The following is a 17,378-nucleotide window of genomic DNA, read 5'->3' on the forward strand; positions in this document are numbered from 1 at the left end:
ATCTCATTGTGGTTTTGATTTTGATTTCCTTAATGATTAATGATGTTGCACATCTTTTCATATGCTTGTATCTCCTTTAGAGAAATACCTACTCAAATCTGTTGTCCATTTTTAAATTGGGTTATTTATCTTTTTATTGTTGAGGTGTAAGAGTACCTTTTATAGTCTGTGTACAAGTTCTTATCAGATATATGATTTGCCAAGTCATATATTTTCTCCCATTCTGTGAGTTTTCTTTTCACTTTCTAGACAGTGTCCTTGAAGGACAAAAATTAAAAATTTTTGTGATATCCAGTTTATTTGGTTTTTCTTTTGTTTCTTACGTTTTTGATTTCTTATGTAAGAAAACACTGCCTAGTTATAAAGATCTACTCTTATGTTTTCCTCAAAGCATTCTACAGTTTTTGCTCTTACATTTAGATCCTTGATCGATTTTGAGTTAGTGTTGTTGTGTGTTAGTTCAAGTTCATTCTTTAGCATGGGGATATCCAATTGTCCCAGCACTATTTGCTGAAAAGACTCTATCTTAGTCTGTTTGGGCTGCTCTAACGAAGTATTATACATTGAATGATTTAAACAACAAACATTTATTTTTCACAGTTCTGAAGGCTGAGAAGTTTGAGATCAAGATGTTGCAGATTCAGCGTCTGGTGAGGGTCAGCTTCCTGGTTCAGTCTGTTTTCTCCTTGTAACCTCACATGGTGGAAGGGGCAAATGAACTCTCTTGGATCTTTTTTTTTCTTTTGTATTTTTCTGAAGTTGGAAATGGGGAGGCAGTCAGACAGACTCCTGCATGCACCCAACCGGGATCCACCTGGCATGCCCACCAGGGGGCGATGCCCTGCCCATCTGGGGCACCGCTCTGTTGCAACCAGAGCCATTCTAGCGCTTGAGGCAGAGACCATAGAGCCATCCTCAGCGCCAGGGTCAGCTCTGCTCCAATGGAGCCTTGGCTGCGGGAGGGGAAGAGAGAGACAGAGAGGAAGGAGAGGGGGAGGGGTAGAGAAGTAGGTGGGTGCCTCTCCTGTGTGCTCTGGCTGGGAATCGAACCTGGGACTCCCGCATGCCAGGCCGACACTCTACCACTGAGCCAACTGGCCAGGGCCATGGATCTTTTTTTAAGGACACTAATCTCATTCATGAGAGTTCTGTCCTTATGACCTAATCACCTACCAAAGGCCTTGCCTCCAAATATTATCACATTGAGGATTAGGTTTCCACATACAAACGTTTAGGGGACAAAAACATTCAGTCTATAGGAGACTCTTTTATTTAAAAAAATGTTTAATTGTGGTTAAATATACATAACATTAAATTTAACATCTTAATTATTTTTTAAGTATACATTTCAGTAGTGTTAAGTACATTGATATTGTTGTGTAGCCAATCTCCATAACTCTTTTCATCTGCAAAACTAAGGTTTTATAACCATTAACAACTCCCCATTTTCCTTTCCTCCTTGCCCTTTTCAAACACTATTCTTTCTGTCTCTGTGAATCTGACTACTCTAGGTACCTCATGTAAGTGGAATCACACAGTATTTGTCTTTCTGTAATTGGCTTATTTTGCTCATCATAACGTTCTCAAGGGTTACTCATGTTGTAGCATATGTCAGAATACCCTTCTTAAGGCTGAATAGTATTCCATTGTATGTGTTTATCTGTTTAGCTGTCAGTGGCCACTTGGGTTGCTTTCATTGTGAGCAATCCTGCTGTGAACATGGGTGTACAAATATCTCTTTGAAATATTGATTTCACTTTTTTTGAGTATATACCAAGGGTGGAATGGCTGAGTTATATTGTGATTCTATTTAAAAAATTTTGAGGATCTGCCATATTGTTTTGCATGGTGGCTGCACCATTTTGCGTTCCCACCAGTGGTTCACAGGGATTCCAATTTCTCCGAAACCTCGCCAACACTCATTATAGTCTCTCTCTCTTTGCCCCATTGAATTGCCTTGGTACCCCTGTCAAAACCAGTTATCTATAAATGTGAATTCTATTCCCGTGATCAGAATGTCTCTCCTTATGCCAGTACCATAATGTCTTGATTACTGTGGCTTTGAATTGAGAATAAGTTTTGAATTGGGAAGTGTGAGTCCTCCATCTTTGCTTTTTCAAGATTGCTTTTTGGCCATTTTGGTTTCCTTTCATTTCCATATGAATTTTAGGATTGGCTTGTTAATTTCTGCAAAAAAAGTGAAGCAGAGATTTTGATACGGATTTTATGAACCTGTAGATTAATTTAGATAGCATTGCCATCTTAACAATATTAAGTCTTCTAGGCCCTGGCCAGTTGGCTCAGTGGTAGAGCGTTGGCCTGGCGTTCGGAGGTCCCGGGTTCGATTCCCGGCCAGGGCACACAGGAGAAACGCCCATCTGCTTCTCCACCCCTCCCCCTCTCCTTCCTCTCTGTCTCTCTCTTCCCCTCTCTCAGCCGAGGCTCCATTGGGGCAAAAAGATGGCCCGGGTGCTGGGGATGGCTCCTTGGCCTCTGCCCCAGGCGCTAGAGTGGCTCTGGTCGCGACAGAGCAACGCCCGGATGGGCAGAGCATCGCCCCCTGGTGGGCGTGCCGGGTGGATCCCGGTTGGGCGCATGCGGGAGTCTGTCTGACTGCCTCCCCGTTTCCAGCTTCAGAAAAATAAAAAAACAAAACAAAACAAAAACAATATTAAGTCTTCTGATCCATGGACATGAGATATCTTCCCATTTATGTAGGCCTTCTTTAACATTTTTGAACAATGATTTGCAGATTTTAACTTATATTTCTTTTGTTAAATTTATTCCTAAGTATTTTATTGTTATTGATGCTATTGTAAATGAAAGTTTTAATTAATTAATTAGGATGAGAGGAGAGGAGATAGTGAGGCAGACTCCTGCATGCCCCTCCTCCCCAACCGGGATCTACTCGGCAACCCCATCTGGGGCCGATGCTTGAGTACTGAGCTAATTTTAGCCCTGAGGCTGAAGTGCTCAGACCAGCCGAGCTATCCTCAGTGCCCAGGGCCACGCTCAAGCCAATTGAACCACTGACTATGGGAGAGAAAGAGGGAGAGAAGGGGTAGAGGCAGGGGAAAGAAGCAGATGGTTGCTTCTCCTGGGGTTCCCTGACCAGGAATTGAACCTGGAATGTCCATATGCCTGCCCAATCCTCTATCTACTGGGCCACTGGCCAGGGCCTTGTTTTCTTTTATAAAATATTTTTTTCTAATTTATTACTTTTAGAGATAAAGGAAGAGGGGAGAGAAAGAGAGTGAGAGAGAGAGACAGAGATAGGAACATAGATCTGTTCTTGTATGTCCCCTGACCAGGGATTGAACTGGCAACCTCTGTGCTTTGGGATGACACTCTATCTGGCCAGGGCATGAAATTGTATTCTTAATTTTATTTTTAGAGTGTTCATTGGTAATGTATAGAAATGCAGTTGATTCTATACATTTGTCTTGTATCTTGCAACCATGCTGAACTTACTAGTTCTCACATTTTTTTTTATAATTTATTTTACATCTAATCTAGATGCTGTTTATTTCTTTTTCTTGCCTAAGTGCCCTGGCTAGAAGAAATTCCAGTACAAATTTTTTTTTATTTTTTTTTGTATTTTTCTGAAGCTGGAAACGGGGAGAGACAGACAGACTCCCGCATGTGCCCGACTGGGATCCACCCAGCACGCCCACCAGGGGGCGATGCTCTGCCCCTCTGGGGCGTCGCTCCGCCGCGCGCGACCTGAGCCACTCTAGCGCCTGGGGCAGAGGCCAAGGAGCCATCCCCAGCGCCCGGGCCATCTTTGCTCCAGTGGAGCCTTGGCTGCGGGAAGGGAAGAGAGAGACAGAGAGGAAGGAGAGGGGGAGGGGTGGAGAAGCAGATGGGCGCTTCTCCTGTGTGCCCTGGCCGGGAATCGAACCCGGGACTTCTGCACGCCAGGCTGACGCTCTACCACTGAGCCAACCGGCCAAGGCCTTCCAGTACAATATTTAATAGAATTGGCAAGAGTGAATATCCTTGGATCAGATTTTTAATGTTTAGTGGTTTGGAAATATGTATTACTGATAGTGCTTCTTTGAGAACTTGAAAATCCAGCTTTGTGTCTTTAGTAGAAACAAAAATAATACAATATTTTCTATTAGAATTTAGTATGCTATTTATATTTTGAGCATCAAGGCACAATATATTCTAGCTTGGTTTTTCCCAAAATTTTAATGCCTTTGCTTTATTAACTTTATGAATTTTTTTCTAAAAGTCATAAAGTAAGCCAACATATCTCTAATGTACATGTCCTCCTAAGGAATTGTGCATGCTGGATATAGTTGAATAAGAATGAGTAATCAGGGCATTCTTGTAACCTTCATTAGTTCTTCTGTGTTTTGGCTTGGCTTAATGCTTTATAGTTGAAGAGATTTTATAATTCATAATAGATATAATTGAAAACGAGTGATGATTATAGGGTTAGGGTAAGGAGTGTGATTATACTGACTTTTGATAATTTAATTCTTTACCCAACTTCTGAAGGATATATTCTTGCTCAAATTTATTCCCTACAGAAAGTGGCAGAAGTAATAATTCCTTTATACTTTATTTTTTACTGTAGAATTTGTCAGTGCTTAGGTATTTAATGTAGAGAATAGAATTTCTTTCATATATTGAGCATTTCTTGAAACTATTTTATATGTGTTGAATTTTGCCTTGTTTGAGACATGAAATAAATATAAGAGCATGTTTATTTTCTGAAGGCTTACAAGATATTTAGGAAGATCAAGTCCGTGTATTTACTTTAGACTGCTGTGTATTTGTGGTTCTGTGTATGTCTTCCCTCACGAAATGTAAGCTCTTGAGGAGAACCATCTTTGTATTGACATAATGGGTATCACAGCATCTCACACTGTAGCATGTGTTTATTATAAATTTTAAAAATTAGTGAAAAAAATAATATGACTATATTTCAATACTCAAGTGAATGGCATAACCAATTAGTATTGTTGAATTTCAAAAGTAACAATGATCAGTTTGTTCTGAATTTATTAGGGAAGTCTTTATGCAAGAAAAGGTAAGTAAGTGGGCTCACAAAGGATAGGTAAGAGCCCAACTAGTGGTGGCATGGTAGGTTGAGTGTTGGCTCAGGATGTTGAGGGCCCATTTGAAACCCCGAGGTCACTGGCTAGAGCACAGGCCCCTTGGCTAGAGTGCAGAGTCACCAGCTTGAGGGCAGGATTGCAGGGTTGAGTGCAGGATCATCGACATGATCCCAGGGTTGCTGGCTTGAGCCCCAAGTCTCTGGCTTGAAGCCCAAAGTCGCTGGCTTGAGCAAGGGGTTACTGGCTTGGTTTGAGCCCTTGGTCAAGGAATATATGAGAAGCAATCAATAAGTAACTAAAATGAAGCAACTGTGAGTTGGTGCTTCTCATCTCTCTTCTATCCCCCTTTCTCTTCCTCTCTCTCTCTCTCTCTCTGTCTCTCTCTCTCTCTCAAAAGAAAAAAATAGATGGGTAGGAACTGAACAAGGGCAAAGAACATTTCAAACACATGATATAGTATTTGGAGGTCAGCAAGTAGATCATATTGATTGGAATAGAAGATTGGTATTGACTAGTAGATAGAAGGATGGATTAATAAATAGAATCATCATATTTTGGAAACCTTAAATGTCATTTGGAAAAGTGTGCCCTTACTCCATTTGACATTAGAGAATCAGTCACATTTTTTGAGCTAGGAAGAGAGACAGAGAGACAGGAACATCGAACTGCTCCCATACATGCCCTGACTGGGGATTGAACTGGCAGTCTCTGTGCTTCTGGACAACACTCCAACCAACCAAGCCATATGGCAAGGGCTAGTTTGGGGGCAAAGAAGTACTTCAGGAAGATTTACTTAGTGATAATATGTATTATGGGCTGGAGGGAAACTGGTATCAGACCATTTAAGATGATATAGTAATAATTTAATTCTTCTAGTCTTACCAACTCTCAGGAGTAGAGTTCTTTGTTTATCTTTAATGCTTAGCAGAGTACCTAGAGCAAAGTTCAAATGTAATGTTCATTGGATGCATGAAATATGGACTAGGTCATCTGGGCCTGGAGAGAGCTGTTAGCAGTAGGAAATATCCATATGAGAAACATTGTTTTTTGTGAGTATAAAAAGGTATAGGTAAGGTTGAAGATAATACTGAAATTTCAGCATAGTGATTAAGCAATAGCAGCACCATCCCTTGAAGTAGGGGTGTCAGCTAGGGGAAGAGAGGCGTGAGAAAAGGGACAGTGAGGGGCATGTTTTTAGACTTGTTGAGTTTAACATTGAAATACATAGTACATAATCAAAGACAGAAAGGTTCAAATGAGAACAAAGTCTAAATGTTTAAATTTGGTTATCACCATGAGCAGTAAAAATGACTGGACTGATATAATATGTGTGTGCATGGGTATAGTGGTATGCATGTACACAAGTACACATAGTCTTACACACTAGACCCCAATATATGTGTGTTAATTACTGGTATACTAATCTGCTTATTTGTAGTAGCGGAATGATGAGGACTGATTCTTGGGGTGAGAAGAGGGGAAAAGGAGGTAAAGAAGGAGACGAAAGGAACAGAGAGGTAGAAGAATTTACAACACAAATTGCTAAGGAGACATTGTAGTTTGTCTACATTTCAAAATAATACTAGTAATAACAGTAGTATTTGCATATCACTTACCAAGTGCTTGCTATGTACCAAGCACCACTCTAGTACATAATGGTCTTTTATCCTCACAACACATCTGTGGTGTTAGTAGTAATATAGTTATGTCCCCCTTTTACTGATGAGGAAACTGAAGTCCAAAGAAGTTACAACTTGCCCAAGATGACTTGAGTAATAATTAGGAGACCTTGTAGATATAAACCTTTTTTTAAATCTTACTTCAAGCCAAATGTTTATTTCCATCATACCAAAAGTTTGTATGTTTAATTTCTTCAAGGAAAGGACTATATCTTTAGAGAATCAGTCCTCCATAAAGGCCCCTTAATTAGCAGGCAGTGATTGGACAGTAACGTTCCCTGTAAAAAAAATATCTCCATGTAGTTTGTATGTGACTACTTATACCTTTCTTCTTGAGTATTTATATATATAGTGTGTTAGGAGATGAAAATATTTGATTGTGTGTTGTGGATGTTAATTTAAAAGAGGGTATCAGTTCTTTTGTTGATCATTCAGAAAGTATTTTTCAATTTTTTTTTGTTAAACTAATATAAATTTTCTAAAGCTTTTTTTGATGCATTCCTCAAAACATTAATACAGTAACAAGGAGTAAGAAGGGCCTGACGGTATCTTTTGTTTCAGGGGATATCATTTTCAATGCACAGTACCCGGAGCTGCCCCCCGACTTCATCTTTGGAGAAGACGCTGAGTTCCTGCCAGACCCCTCAGCTCTGCATGTGAGTGACTGTGGGCTCCTCGGATGCTCTTTATTTGTTGAAAGAAAATAAAATTAGCTTTTGACAATTGCTTAATAGATAAACTTGCCAAACATGGACTTTTTCCCACCTCCTTTTTTCTCTGTTCTGGGTAACAGCTCTGTTCTGTCCAGCTCTTTATATGCTAAAATAGTTTAAATAAGAAGGTTTTTTTTTTATGGCAGTTTTACTTTCAGACTATTTTGAATTAATGAATGTCTCTAGCATATTGGTTAAAACATTTTACTTCAGCCTAAGGAGACATGTTGAAAACATTTTCTTTGTTTTAACTTAATATGTCATGCCTGCAATCAATTTTCTAATGTTTACTAACACTTCATCACAGAGCTTGTTAGGGGAGTGTTTTTTGGCTTTTCAAGAGGCCCCTCCCCTTTTTTTTGTAATGTAAGTGAAAGTGGCGAATTTGGACTTGTGTCCACATTGTCCCAGAATTATTATCAGCAGGGTAAACACCAGATTCAGTGTTCTTTATTAAGCAAGACCAAAAACTTTGCAGTTGAAGTAAAATGTCTCTGGAATTAAGGCAGAGAAAGGGGTGGTGGTACTTGTCAGAGCACATACGGTTTATATAAAAATTGTGTGTTTTGCACGGCTGGTGGAGAAAAACATGCCATTTTGTTTAAAAAGTCTGACCAGACAAAACATCTCTTTCCTTCCCAAGTTTGATTTTGCCATGAGGCCTATTCTATTAAGAAGTTTTATTGTCATTCAAGACTATCTTCCTTGTTTTGTTTTTTTTTGGAATTTTTTTGTTTTCAGTTAAATTTTATAATTTAAAGTTTTGGTGACTTACTTTGAAATCTTGCCCCACCTCTCTCTCTGTTTTTTTTTAAGAAAAGAGAAGTTTAAATAGGAAGTTTTAATTCAAACTTCAAGAATTATCTTAAAATTTTTAACAGCTGTAAAAATATGGTTGGCAAGAGCAGGATGGGTTTGTTGCTAAATTTCTAATAATTACACTTAAACTGTTACTTTGGCTGATTTTTTTAAAATAAAATTATAGTTTAAGTATGGCCTTTTTAGATTCTGTGTGTCAACATTCACCCCACGTTGAAGCTGAAGGGTTAACCTGGAGAAAATGAGGCTGAAGTTTCCCTACACACCTCTCCCGCATTAAATCTGCCCGGGGGAGGGTAGCATTTGTTAATGCCAAAGATGTATTATAGGCAAGGTGTTTCAGGACATTACAGACGATTGTCAGAAAAGGCTTCGTAGTGGAAGTGAGACTAGTACTTGTTTTTGAAGAAAGGAAGAAAAGTTGGCAATATGAAAGAGTATTTTAACTACAGGGAATGACATCAACAAATTTGAAGAAGTTATGATATATGTAATATATTGTAGGAGATGCTGAAATGTAAGTTAAGGCCCTGGCCGGTTGGCTCAGTGGTAGAGCGTCGGCCTAGCGTGCAGGGGACCCGGGTTCGATTCCTGGCCGGTGCACATAGGAGAAGCGCCCATTTGCTTCTCCATCCCCCCCCTTCCTCTCTGTCTCTCTTTTCCCCTCCTGCAGCCAAGGCTCCATTGGAGCAAAGATGGCCCAGGTGCTGGGGATGGCTCCTTGGCCTCTGCCCCAGGCGCTAGAGCGGCTCTGGTCGCAGCAGAGCGACGCCCCGGAGGGGCGGAGCATCGCCCCCTGGTGGGCAGAGCCTTGCCCTTGGTGGGCATGCCGGGTGGATCCTGGTCCATGCGGGAGTCTGTCTGACTGTCTCTCCCCGTTTCCAGCTTCAGAAAAATACAAAAAAAAAAAAAAAAAAAAGAAAGAAAAAAAAATGAAAGACAAGAAATAGGTAGAAAGATAAATTGGGATAAGACTAGAGTGCCTTGAAAGCTAGGTTAAGAATCATTGAAGGAAATGATGATTGGATGGTCATTTAACAGCAATATGGTCAATGTAATGGATTAAGGTGAGATTAAGGACCAGAACTGAGGACAGTTGCAAAAATGCAAGAGGTGAGACAAGGAGCTTTGAGCTAGGATGATGCAAGAAGGAACACTATGAAACCAGGAATTGCTTACAGCTTCTTGTCTTTAAAATTTGCAAGGTATATCTTCAATATTGACAAGTTTCATGAGATTGTAGAATTTAAAAGCTAGAAATGACCTTAAAGTTTCTCTTATTCCACTTTTCTATTTTAGTATTGAGGAAATTGATTTATATAATTGTGTCAGAGTTGATATTATAAATACACTCTTCTGATATTTTGTCCCTGAGAGAAGTTAGCACAAATGTTTTGAGAAATTATATGGAAAAGAACAGCTTAAAAAAAACTCAAAGCACTATATCTAAAAGAAAGATCACATATCTAAGAGAATACTTTCTCTTTAGCTATAATAGATCTAAGGCCTCAGGCAGACTATCCAGTGCTCCTTCATGGACCAATGGGCTGGACAGGCCTAGATAAGCAAGCAAGTTACCTTCCACTAGCTGGGTGAGGCCCACATGGCCCCGGAGGGGCCCTTAGTGTTCACTGTCATCTGGCTAACACAGTAGGACAGGCTCAATGACAAGGCCCAATCCTCAGCAGACATTTTCCTGAACACTGCATGCCTCTGAAGGACTTTGCACTCAACTATTAACGGGTTATGCTTTAGTTGTTATATTCAGTTCATACTTTTCCTCTCCCTTCTTGAAGTGCATGGAGCACTGTCACTAGTAACCCAATTGGTCTCCACTGCATATGGTTTTGAATGCATGGGGATTACATAGTTCACCACCCATGGAATGAAAACAGTGCCTTACATGTCTTGGATTTTTCCGCTGAAGTATTAATGGAGAGGAGAATGAATCTATACCCTTAGCATCTGGGAGTGTGGTCCAAATGAGTTCCTGTGGTAAATACAAAGTTTCCTTGAAATTTCTGGGTTCTATCTTAAAAATTCTCAACAATTTTGCATTTGATTTTATCATTTACTTGTGTTTTTAATATAAAATATATTAAATTATAAATGTTCAAGAAAAACATTCAGATTGCGCTGAATCTGTAGCTCAAGCTAGAGATTATTGCCATCTTAACAATATCAAGTCGTCCAGTTCAGGAACATGAAATGTCTTTCTACTTTTGTAGTCCTTCTTTAATATCTTTCAGTGTATCCCTGTTTGAGATGTAAAGCTTTAGAGAAAATATGTGATCTTTTATTTATTCAATTTATTTAAACCTGTTTCTTTCTAAGCAAGATTTGAAGTAGCTTACATAAAGGATATAGATAAGGTTAATATAAATGTGTGAGGTGCTCTAATCTATCAGACGAAGCCACCTCTTTCTATACTCATACCTTTATCATTCAGGGAGGTGAGTGCTATTAAGGACTTTGAGATTCTTAGATGAATGGAAAATAGACATGAGATCTAGAGATAGGTCTTTCACAGATACCAGGGAGTCATAAATCATTGAGTTAGGCTCTTAGTGGTCTAGTGCTTCCCACCTCTGGTGTACATTAGAATGATTTAGGGAGCCTGTTAAAAATATAGGTTCTGGGACTCCAGTGGACAAACTGAATTAGATACTTTAGGGAGCCAGATTCATTAACTTCCCTGGGTGACCTTTGTTTATTTATTAGTCTGAACTGCTATTGGGAACTGCTAATTGAATCCATCTTTACAGTAAGATTTCCAACAGAAGGCCCTTTGCCTGTGTTTAACATTATTTCCAGTGAGGAATCATTTTTCATTTTGGCAACAGCTCTAATTTTTAAAATAATAACTTTATTTGAGACAATTTATATGTCATGCAGTTTACCCTTATAAAGTATATAATTGAGTGTTTTTTAGCATATTCATTGAGTTGTGCAACCATCCCCAGTCAAATTTAGAACATTTTCATCATCTCTAAAAGAAACTCCATTAGCAGAAACTTCTTGTTGTCCACTGTAGGCAATAACTAATCTAAATTCTGTTTATCAGGATTTGCCTGTTCTGGGCATTTCTTATAAATGGAATTGTACAGTATGGAGGTTTTTTGTTTTGTTTTGTTCTTTGTTTTTGTGACTGACTTTCACTTAGTGTATTATTTTCAATGTATCATATATCACTATTGTTTTAATTGCCAAATAACATTCCATTTGTATGCATATGCCACCTTTTATTTATCCGTTGTCAGGTGATAGATATTTGGGTTGCTTCCACATTTTTGACTATTACAAATTTTGCTGTTGTGTGATCTTTTAAAAAAGTTCTCTTGGAAATATCCCTAGGAGTGGGATTGCAGGGTCTAATGATAACTCTATATTTAACTTTTTGAGAAACTTGCAGACTTTTCTCCAAAGTTCTTGCTCCATTTTACATACCCACCAGCAATATAGCAGTGTTCCAATTTCTCGGCTTCTTCACCAACCTGTTGTTATCAGTCTTTATGATTATAGCCATCCTAGTGGGTATGGTTTGGTTTGTATTTCCCTGATGGCTGTGTATTATAATGATGTTTTGCATCTTTTCATGTATTTATTGGCCACTTGCATGTCTTCTCTGGAGAAATGTTAATTTAAATCCTTTGCCAGTTTTAATATTGGGTTATTGTCTTTTTATTGTTGAGGTATAAGAGTTCTCTTTCTTTTTCTTTATATGTACTGGGTACAAGTCCTTTTTGTCAGTTGTATGATTGACCAAAATTTTCTTACATTCCATGAATTGTCTTTTTACTTTCTAGATAGTATTGCTTGAAGGAGAAAAGTTTTACATTTTTTTGTGAAGTCAGACTTACCTGTTGATACTATGTTGCTTGTGCTTCTGGTTTCATATATATGAAACTATTGCCTAGTCCAAGGTTATAAAAACCTACTCTTATGTTTTCCTTGAAGAGTTTTTATAATTTTTACATCTTAATGCTCTTGCATTTAGATCTCTGATCCATTTTAGTTAATTTTTGTATATGGTGTGAGGTAGGGGCCTTCCTTCATGTTTTACGAGTGGAGATCAAGATCTCCCAACACAATGGATTGGAAAGACTTTTTTTGTTGAATTCTTTGCATTCTTGTTGAAATTTAATGGGTTATAAATATGAAGGTTTATTTCTGGGTTCTCAGTTCTGTTCCACTGATCTACATTTTGACCTTTTGCCCGTACCACACTGTATTGATTGTTGAGGCTTTGTGATAAGTTTTGAAATTGGCAAGTACGAGTTTTCCAAGATTGCTTTGACTATTATGAGCCCCTTAGATTTTCATATTAATTTTAGGGTTAGCTTGTTTAAAAATTTTTGCTAAGAATCCATGTGACATCTTGATAGGGATTGCACTGAATCTGTAGCTCAAGCTAGAGATTATTGCCATCTTAACAATATCAAGTCGTCCAGTTCAGGAACATGAAATGTCTTTCTACTTTTGTAGTCCTTCTTTAATATCTTTCAGTAATGTTTTATACTTTTCAGAGTAAAAGTTTTACACTTCTTTTTTTTGGTGATACACTTCTTTTACTAAATTTACTCCCCAAAATTTGTTCTTTATGATGCTATTGTAAATGGAATTGTTAATTTTAGTTTTAGTTTCATATTGTTCATGTCTAGAAATACAATTGATTTTTGAATATTGATCGTGTATCCTGCCACCTAATAGGTCTAACAATTTGCTATAAACTTTTTTTTCCTACTGATCAAAACTATACTTATGGACTTATATTCTTTATCTTTTTCTACTTTGAGGTAAATCAATTTGTTGCAGAAGCTGGATAATGACAGATTTTGATATTGAGATATGATTATAAAATAGTGACATTGTCTTTCCTTTTGATCTCATAAATTGAACTTAAAACATTTTTTAAGATAAGAAAGGAAACAGTCTTATAATAAGCTTATTGTATTTCTGAGATCTACTTTTAAGGTCAACACTCACAATTCTAGTATATTTGTTAAAAATTTGCTTCAGTGCTCTGCATGATATATGCTGATAACTCATTCAACCAAAGCATTTAAGTCAGAATAATGGAAGTTTTGTCCCAGTACCTAGGAGTGGATATAAAGTCTGAGTGCTATTCTAGATGTGTTCATTAAAGACAGACTCACTCTTAGACAGTGTGAGCCTGACCAGGTTGTGGCTCAGTGATTAGAACATCAGACTGGGACGTAGAGGACCCAGGTTAAAAACCATGAGGTCGCTGGCTTGAGTGTGGGCTCATCCAGCCTGAGCGTGGGGTTGCTGCCTTGAGCACAGGGTCGCTGGCTTGAGCATGGGATCATAGACATGACCTCATGGTATCTATCTGGCTTGAGCCCAAAGGTTGCTGGCTTGAAGCCCAAGGTCGCTGGTTGAGCCCAAGGTCACTGGCTTGAGCAAAGGGTCACTTGCTCTGCTGTAGCCCACCAGTCAAGGCACATATGAGAAGGCAATTAATGAATAACTAAGGTGCTGCAATGAAGAATTGATGCTTCTCATCTCCCTCCCTTCCTTTCTGTCTGTCCCTTTCTCTGTCTCTCTGTCTCTGTCACACACACACACACACACACACACACACACACACACACACACTAAAACAACAATAACAAAATAGACAGTGTGAGAAGATCATGGAAATAAAATATAGGAGTACATAGCAGAGGGAACAGTTCATTTGGTTTGAGGGTAGTCACATAAAGTTATTTATGCAACAGTAACATGATAATCGTCCAGATAAACTGTGTCCATAAGTATTTTCCAGGGACATTTAGAAGAGTTATTGTTGATTTGAGTGGTTATTTCTTGAACTTTTCTCTGTTTGCATTTCTGCTCTGAGCCTCAAGTGGTAAGCATTTGCTGGTTAAAGAGTTGCCCCTGCAGTATAAGTCAATTTGTCCGTGGCTATACTTTTACTGTATTCTATTCTATGTGTTTGCTATACTGTATCATGTGTCATATTGATATTATGAGTAAGGTGCTGACCTATCGGTGCCCTCCTTTACCAATGAAAAAGCCTAAAAGTCAACAAAAGACAAAGTGAGGGAAATCCTCTCTGGGTGTTTATTGATTGTGCGCTATGTGTCTAACAGTGTGTACTATGGAACTTGACCCCAAGGAAGCTAAATTTCAGGGAGGTACAGATACATGAAAACAAATAGAGGAAGGCAGCATACAATTGAATGTTAGAATAATTGTTACAAAGGAGTGCTATTGGATAATTACATAGTGTTTTCATAGACACTATATAGTGTGAGAAGAGAGGATGATCAGTAAATTAAGACAGAGGCTTTGTTATAGTGTAAAAGGGAAATTATGATTGGTTGGAGTTATGGGATTAGAATTAGCAGGAAGAAGCTGGCCCTTGTGCTGAACTCCAGGTGATGGCTGTGCTGCTGCGGGTAAGCTGCAGCTCTCACTCAGTTGCTTCTCTAGATCCGTCTCCTTCCATTCTGTTCCTTGTTCCATGCTCTCCAGCCACACTGGCCTCCCTGCTGTTCCTTAGACATTTAAGTACACTCTCACTGTAAGGCCTTTCACTTACTGTTCATCATTTTCTTTGACTTCTGCGTTGAACTCTCTGCTCTAGTTTTCTGAAGGGCTTGCTCCCTCCGTCTTCAAATGTCATCATATCAGAGGCTTATAAGGAACTGTAGTAACACCTTTGACATGACCCTCTCATCTTTATCAAGCTTCATTTTCTTCATTATACTTAACCACCATTTGATAAACTTGGTTCCTTATTTGTTGGTGTCTGTCTTTGGTAGGGTGACCAAGTGCCTGGGGCTGAGAGGGTTTTTGAGATGTAGTTCCTTCAGTAGTAAGACAGGACCGTCCCAGGCCAACTAGGATAGAGGGTCTCCGTGTTTCTTCACCAGAATGGCAGCTTCCCAAGGGCTGGAATTGGTCTTGCTCACTACTGTCTTCAGTTCCTAAACAAGTGCCTGGTGCGTGGAGGTCTGCAGACACGTGTTCGCCAGGTAAACAGGTTGCTGCGGGGGTTCTGCATTCCTCCAGGGACTTCTTGGCTTCTGAAACTAGAAAATATGTTTTATGTGAAAATTTCAAAAGAGGAGAAAAGATTTCGTTTTAGAGAAGTTTGGGGGCTAAGAATCAGTTAACAGACGCTCTGCCGCAGTGATTTTCAGCCTTGCTCTTGCAACACCCTGTGGTATATTTGGCTACCTTGAAGGGTATTGTGAAATTATTCTCCCTGAAAATAATGATAATTCACTTTAATTTAAAATAAAGTTGCATAAAGGAGGAAGGGTGGATCATAAATTTAAAGGAGAGAGCATGTTGTAACCATAGCGAGACTGGAGACCACTGCTCTCTGACTTACTCGTTTGAGGGAGGTGAGCGCAGTTTTGTGTTGGAGACAGTAGTCTTCAGGGAGGGGGTCCTACTGCTGCTGCAGGTGCTGCCCACTGCTGGTCCTTGACTCTGTTCTGCTTGTGTGGAATATAAGTATAGAAAGAAGTGTTGTACTAACACTTTGTCACTTCTCTTCCCCTGCTCTTCACTGTGCTACCTATAGAAAGACAGCTTTAGAACGTGTCCTTGCAAAATAGTGTGCCTGCCCTGTATATAGTATAAACTCTATGCAAGGAATGCATGAAGCTGATCTGGACCGCATGGCTCACTATTGGAAAAGGCCGTCCAGATGTGTAGTGCTCCTGTTCCTAAACTCTTCCATATGCTGTGACCCTTAACATCTTTTAAAACAGAGTTCTCTGTCATTTTACAAATGTCTATTTAATGCCTCATTTAAAACCTTTAAAAGATTCCTCTTTATCCTTCAAACTGGGCGTAGTGTTTAAGACAGATAGGGGCATAGAATTGCAGCCATGGTGATGCATGCAGGGATAGAAGTATGTGCGTAGGGCGCAGTGAGGACGCAAAGGAGGAGCACTTTACCATACCCACCTATAGTAGGTGCCTGGGACTTATATTTGATTGTTTATGAATACTGGTACTCTATATTTTGGTATAACTTACTGAAGAATAATATACCTACAGAAGAGCATACAAATCACAAGTGTAGAGCATGGTGAATTTCAAAAAGTAAACACACCACCTAACCAGCACCTAGATCAAGAAATAGGACATTTCCAGCATCCAGAAAGCCCAGCTCATGCCCCCTTCCCTCACTGTGAAAGAGTAAACGCTGTGCTGACTGGTATCACCATTATTAATTTTGCCTCTTTTTGGTCTTTCTACAAATGGAATCAAGTATGGACTTGCATGTCTGACTTTTTTCACTCAACATTTATTTGTGAGCTTCCCTCCTCTAGTTTGTTGTTGTTTTATGCTCACTGCTCATAGTATTCCACTTAAACCGAGCATACCACAGTTACTGATCAGCATTTGGATATGTCAGTCTTTGCTGTTGTAAATAGTGTTCCTGTGAGTATTTGTACATGTCTCAGTGAATATATGTGTGCATTTCTGGTGGGTATATACTGAAGAGTGGACTTGCTGGGTCACGTGATGTAGAAAGCATTAAGGAGAGGATTATTACTATATACACATGTGCATGCACATATAAATTTGAAGGCATGTGTTATAAACAGGGCTTTAAAACTGAAAACTGACAAGGTGGGAAAAGTGTTCCTTGACACTTTTAAGTGCCTTGACCTTTAAAATATTTTAAAATAGAATGTCATATCATTTGTCAAAAATTAAATCACCCAAACAGTGTAGATGTTTGCCCTGATGGATTGATCCCCAATTCTAAATTGTACCTTTTAAAACTGTTGATAACTCCATTCTGCTTTTCAGAGGTAGTTTCTTAATCCTTGGGCTGCCCCAGAATTCATCAGATACCTTGAGGGGGGAACTGGCTGCATGTTTGAGGTCTTTGAAGACTCTGCCAGAAGTTCTGATGATTTTTCTGAGTCCAGCTGCCGCTTTGTGACTGTGCAAAGCCTGGATTCCCAGCCTCCCTCCAGTGACTGAAATTTGCAACTCTCCTCCCCCAAAAGCAGAGGTCAGCTTCTCTCTTTGATGTTCTCTCTGCTGTAAATGCTCAATTCTTTTCAGTTCTCATTGCTTCAGAGATATCGAACGCCTTA

The 17,378-nt window shown here is 39.1% G+C and overlaps 1 protein-coding gene across 2 annotated transcripts in view; it reads left to right on the top strand.

Moving 5' to 3' along the window:
* Positions 1-17,378, top strand: part of BABAM2 (BRISC and BRCA1 A complex member 2) — a 406,860-nt gene that overhangs the window by 83,576 nt on the left and 305,906 nt on the right. For both annotated transcript variants that reach the window (XM_066266796.1, XM_066266797.1), the window contains exon 4: positions 7,310-7,404. In XM_066266796.1, the coding sequence (XP_066122893.1) occupies positions 7,310-7,404 (95 nt within the window). The remainder of the gene's footprint in view (positions 1-7,309; positions 7,405-17,378) is intronic.

Source organism: Saccopteryx bilineata, chromosome 3 (assembly GCF_036850765.1).
Source record: "Saccopteryx bilineata isolate mSacBil1 chromosome 3, mSacBil1_pri_phased_curated, whole genome shotgun sequence".
Lineage (NCBI taxonomy): Eukaryota > Metazoa > Chordata > Mammalia > Chiroptera > Emballonuridae > Saccopteryx > Saccopteryx bilineata.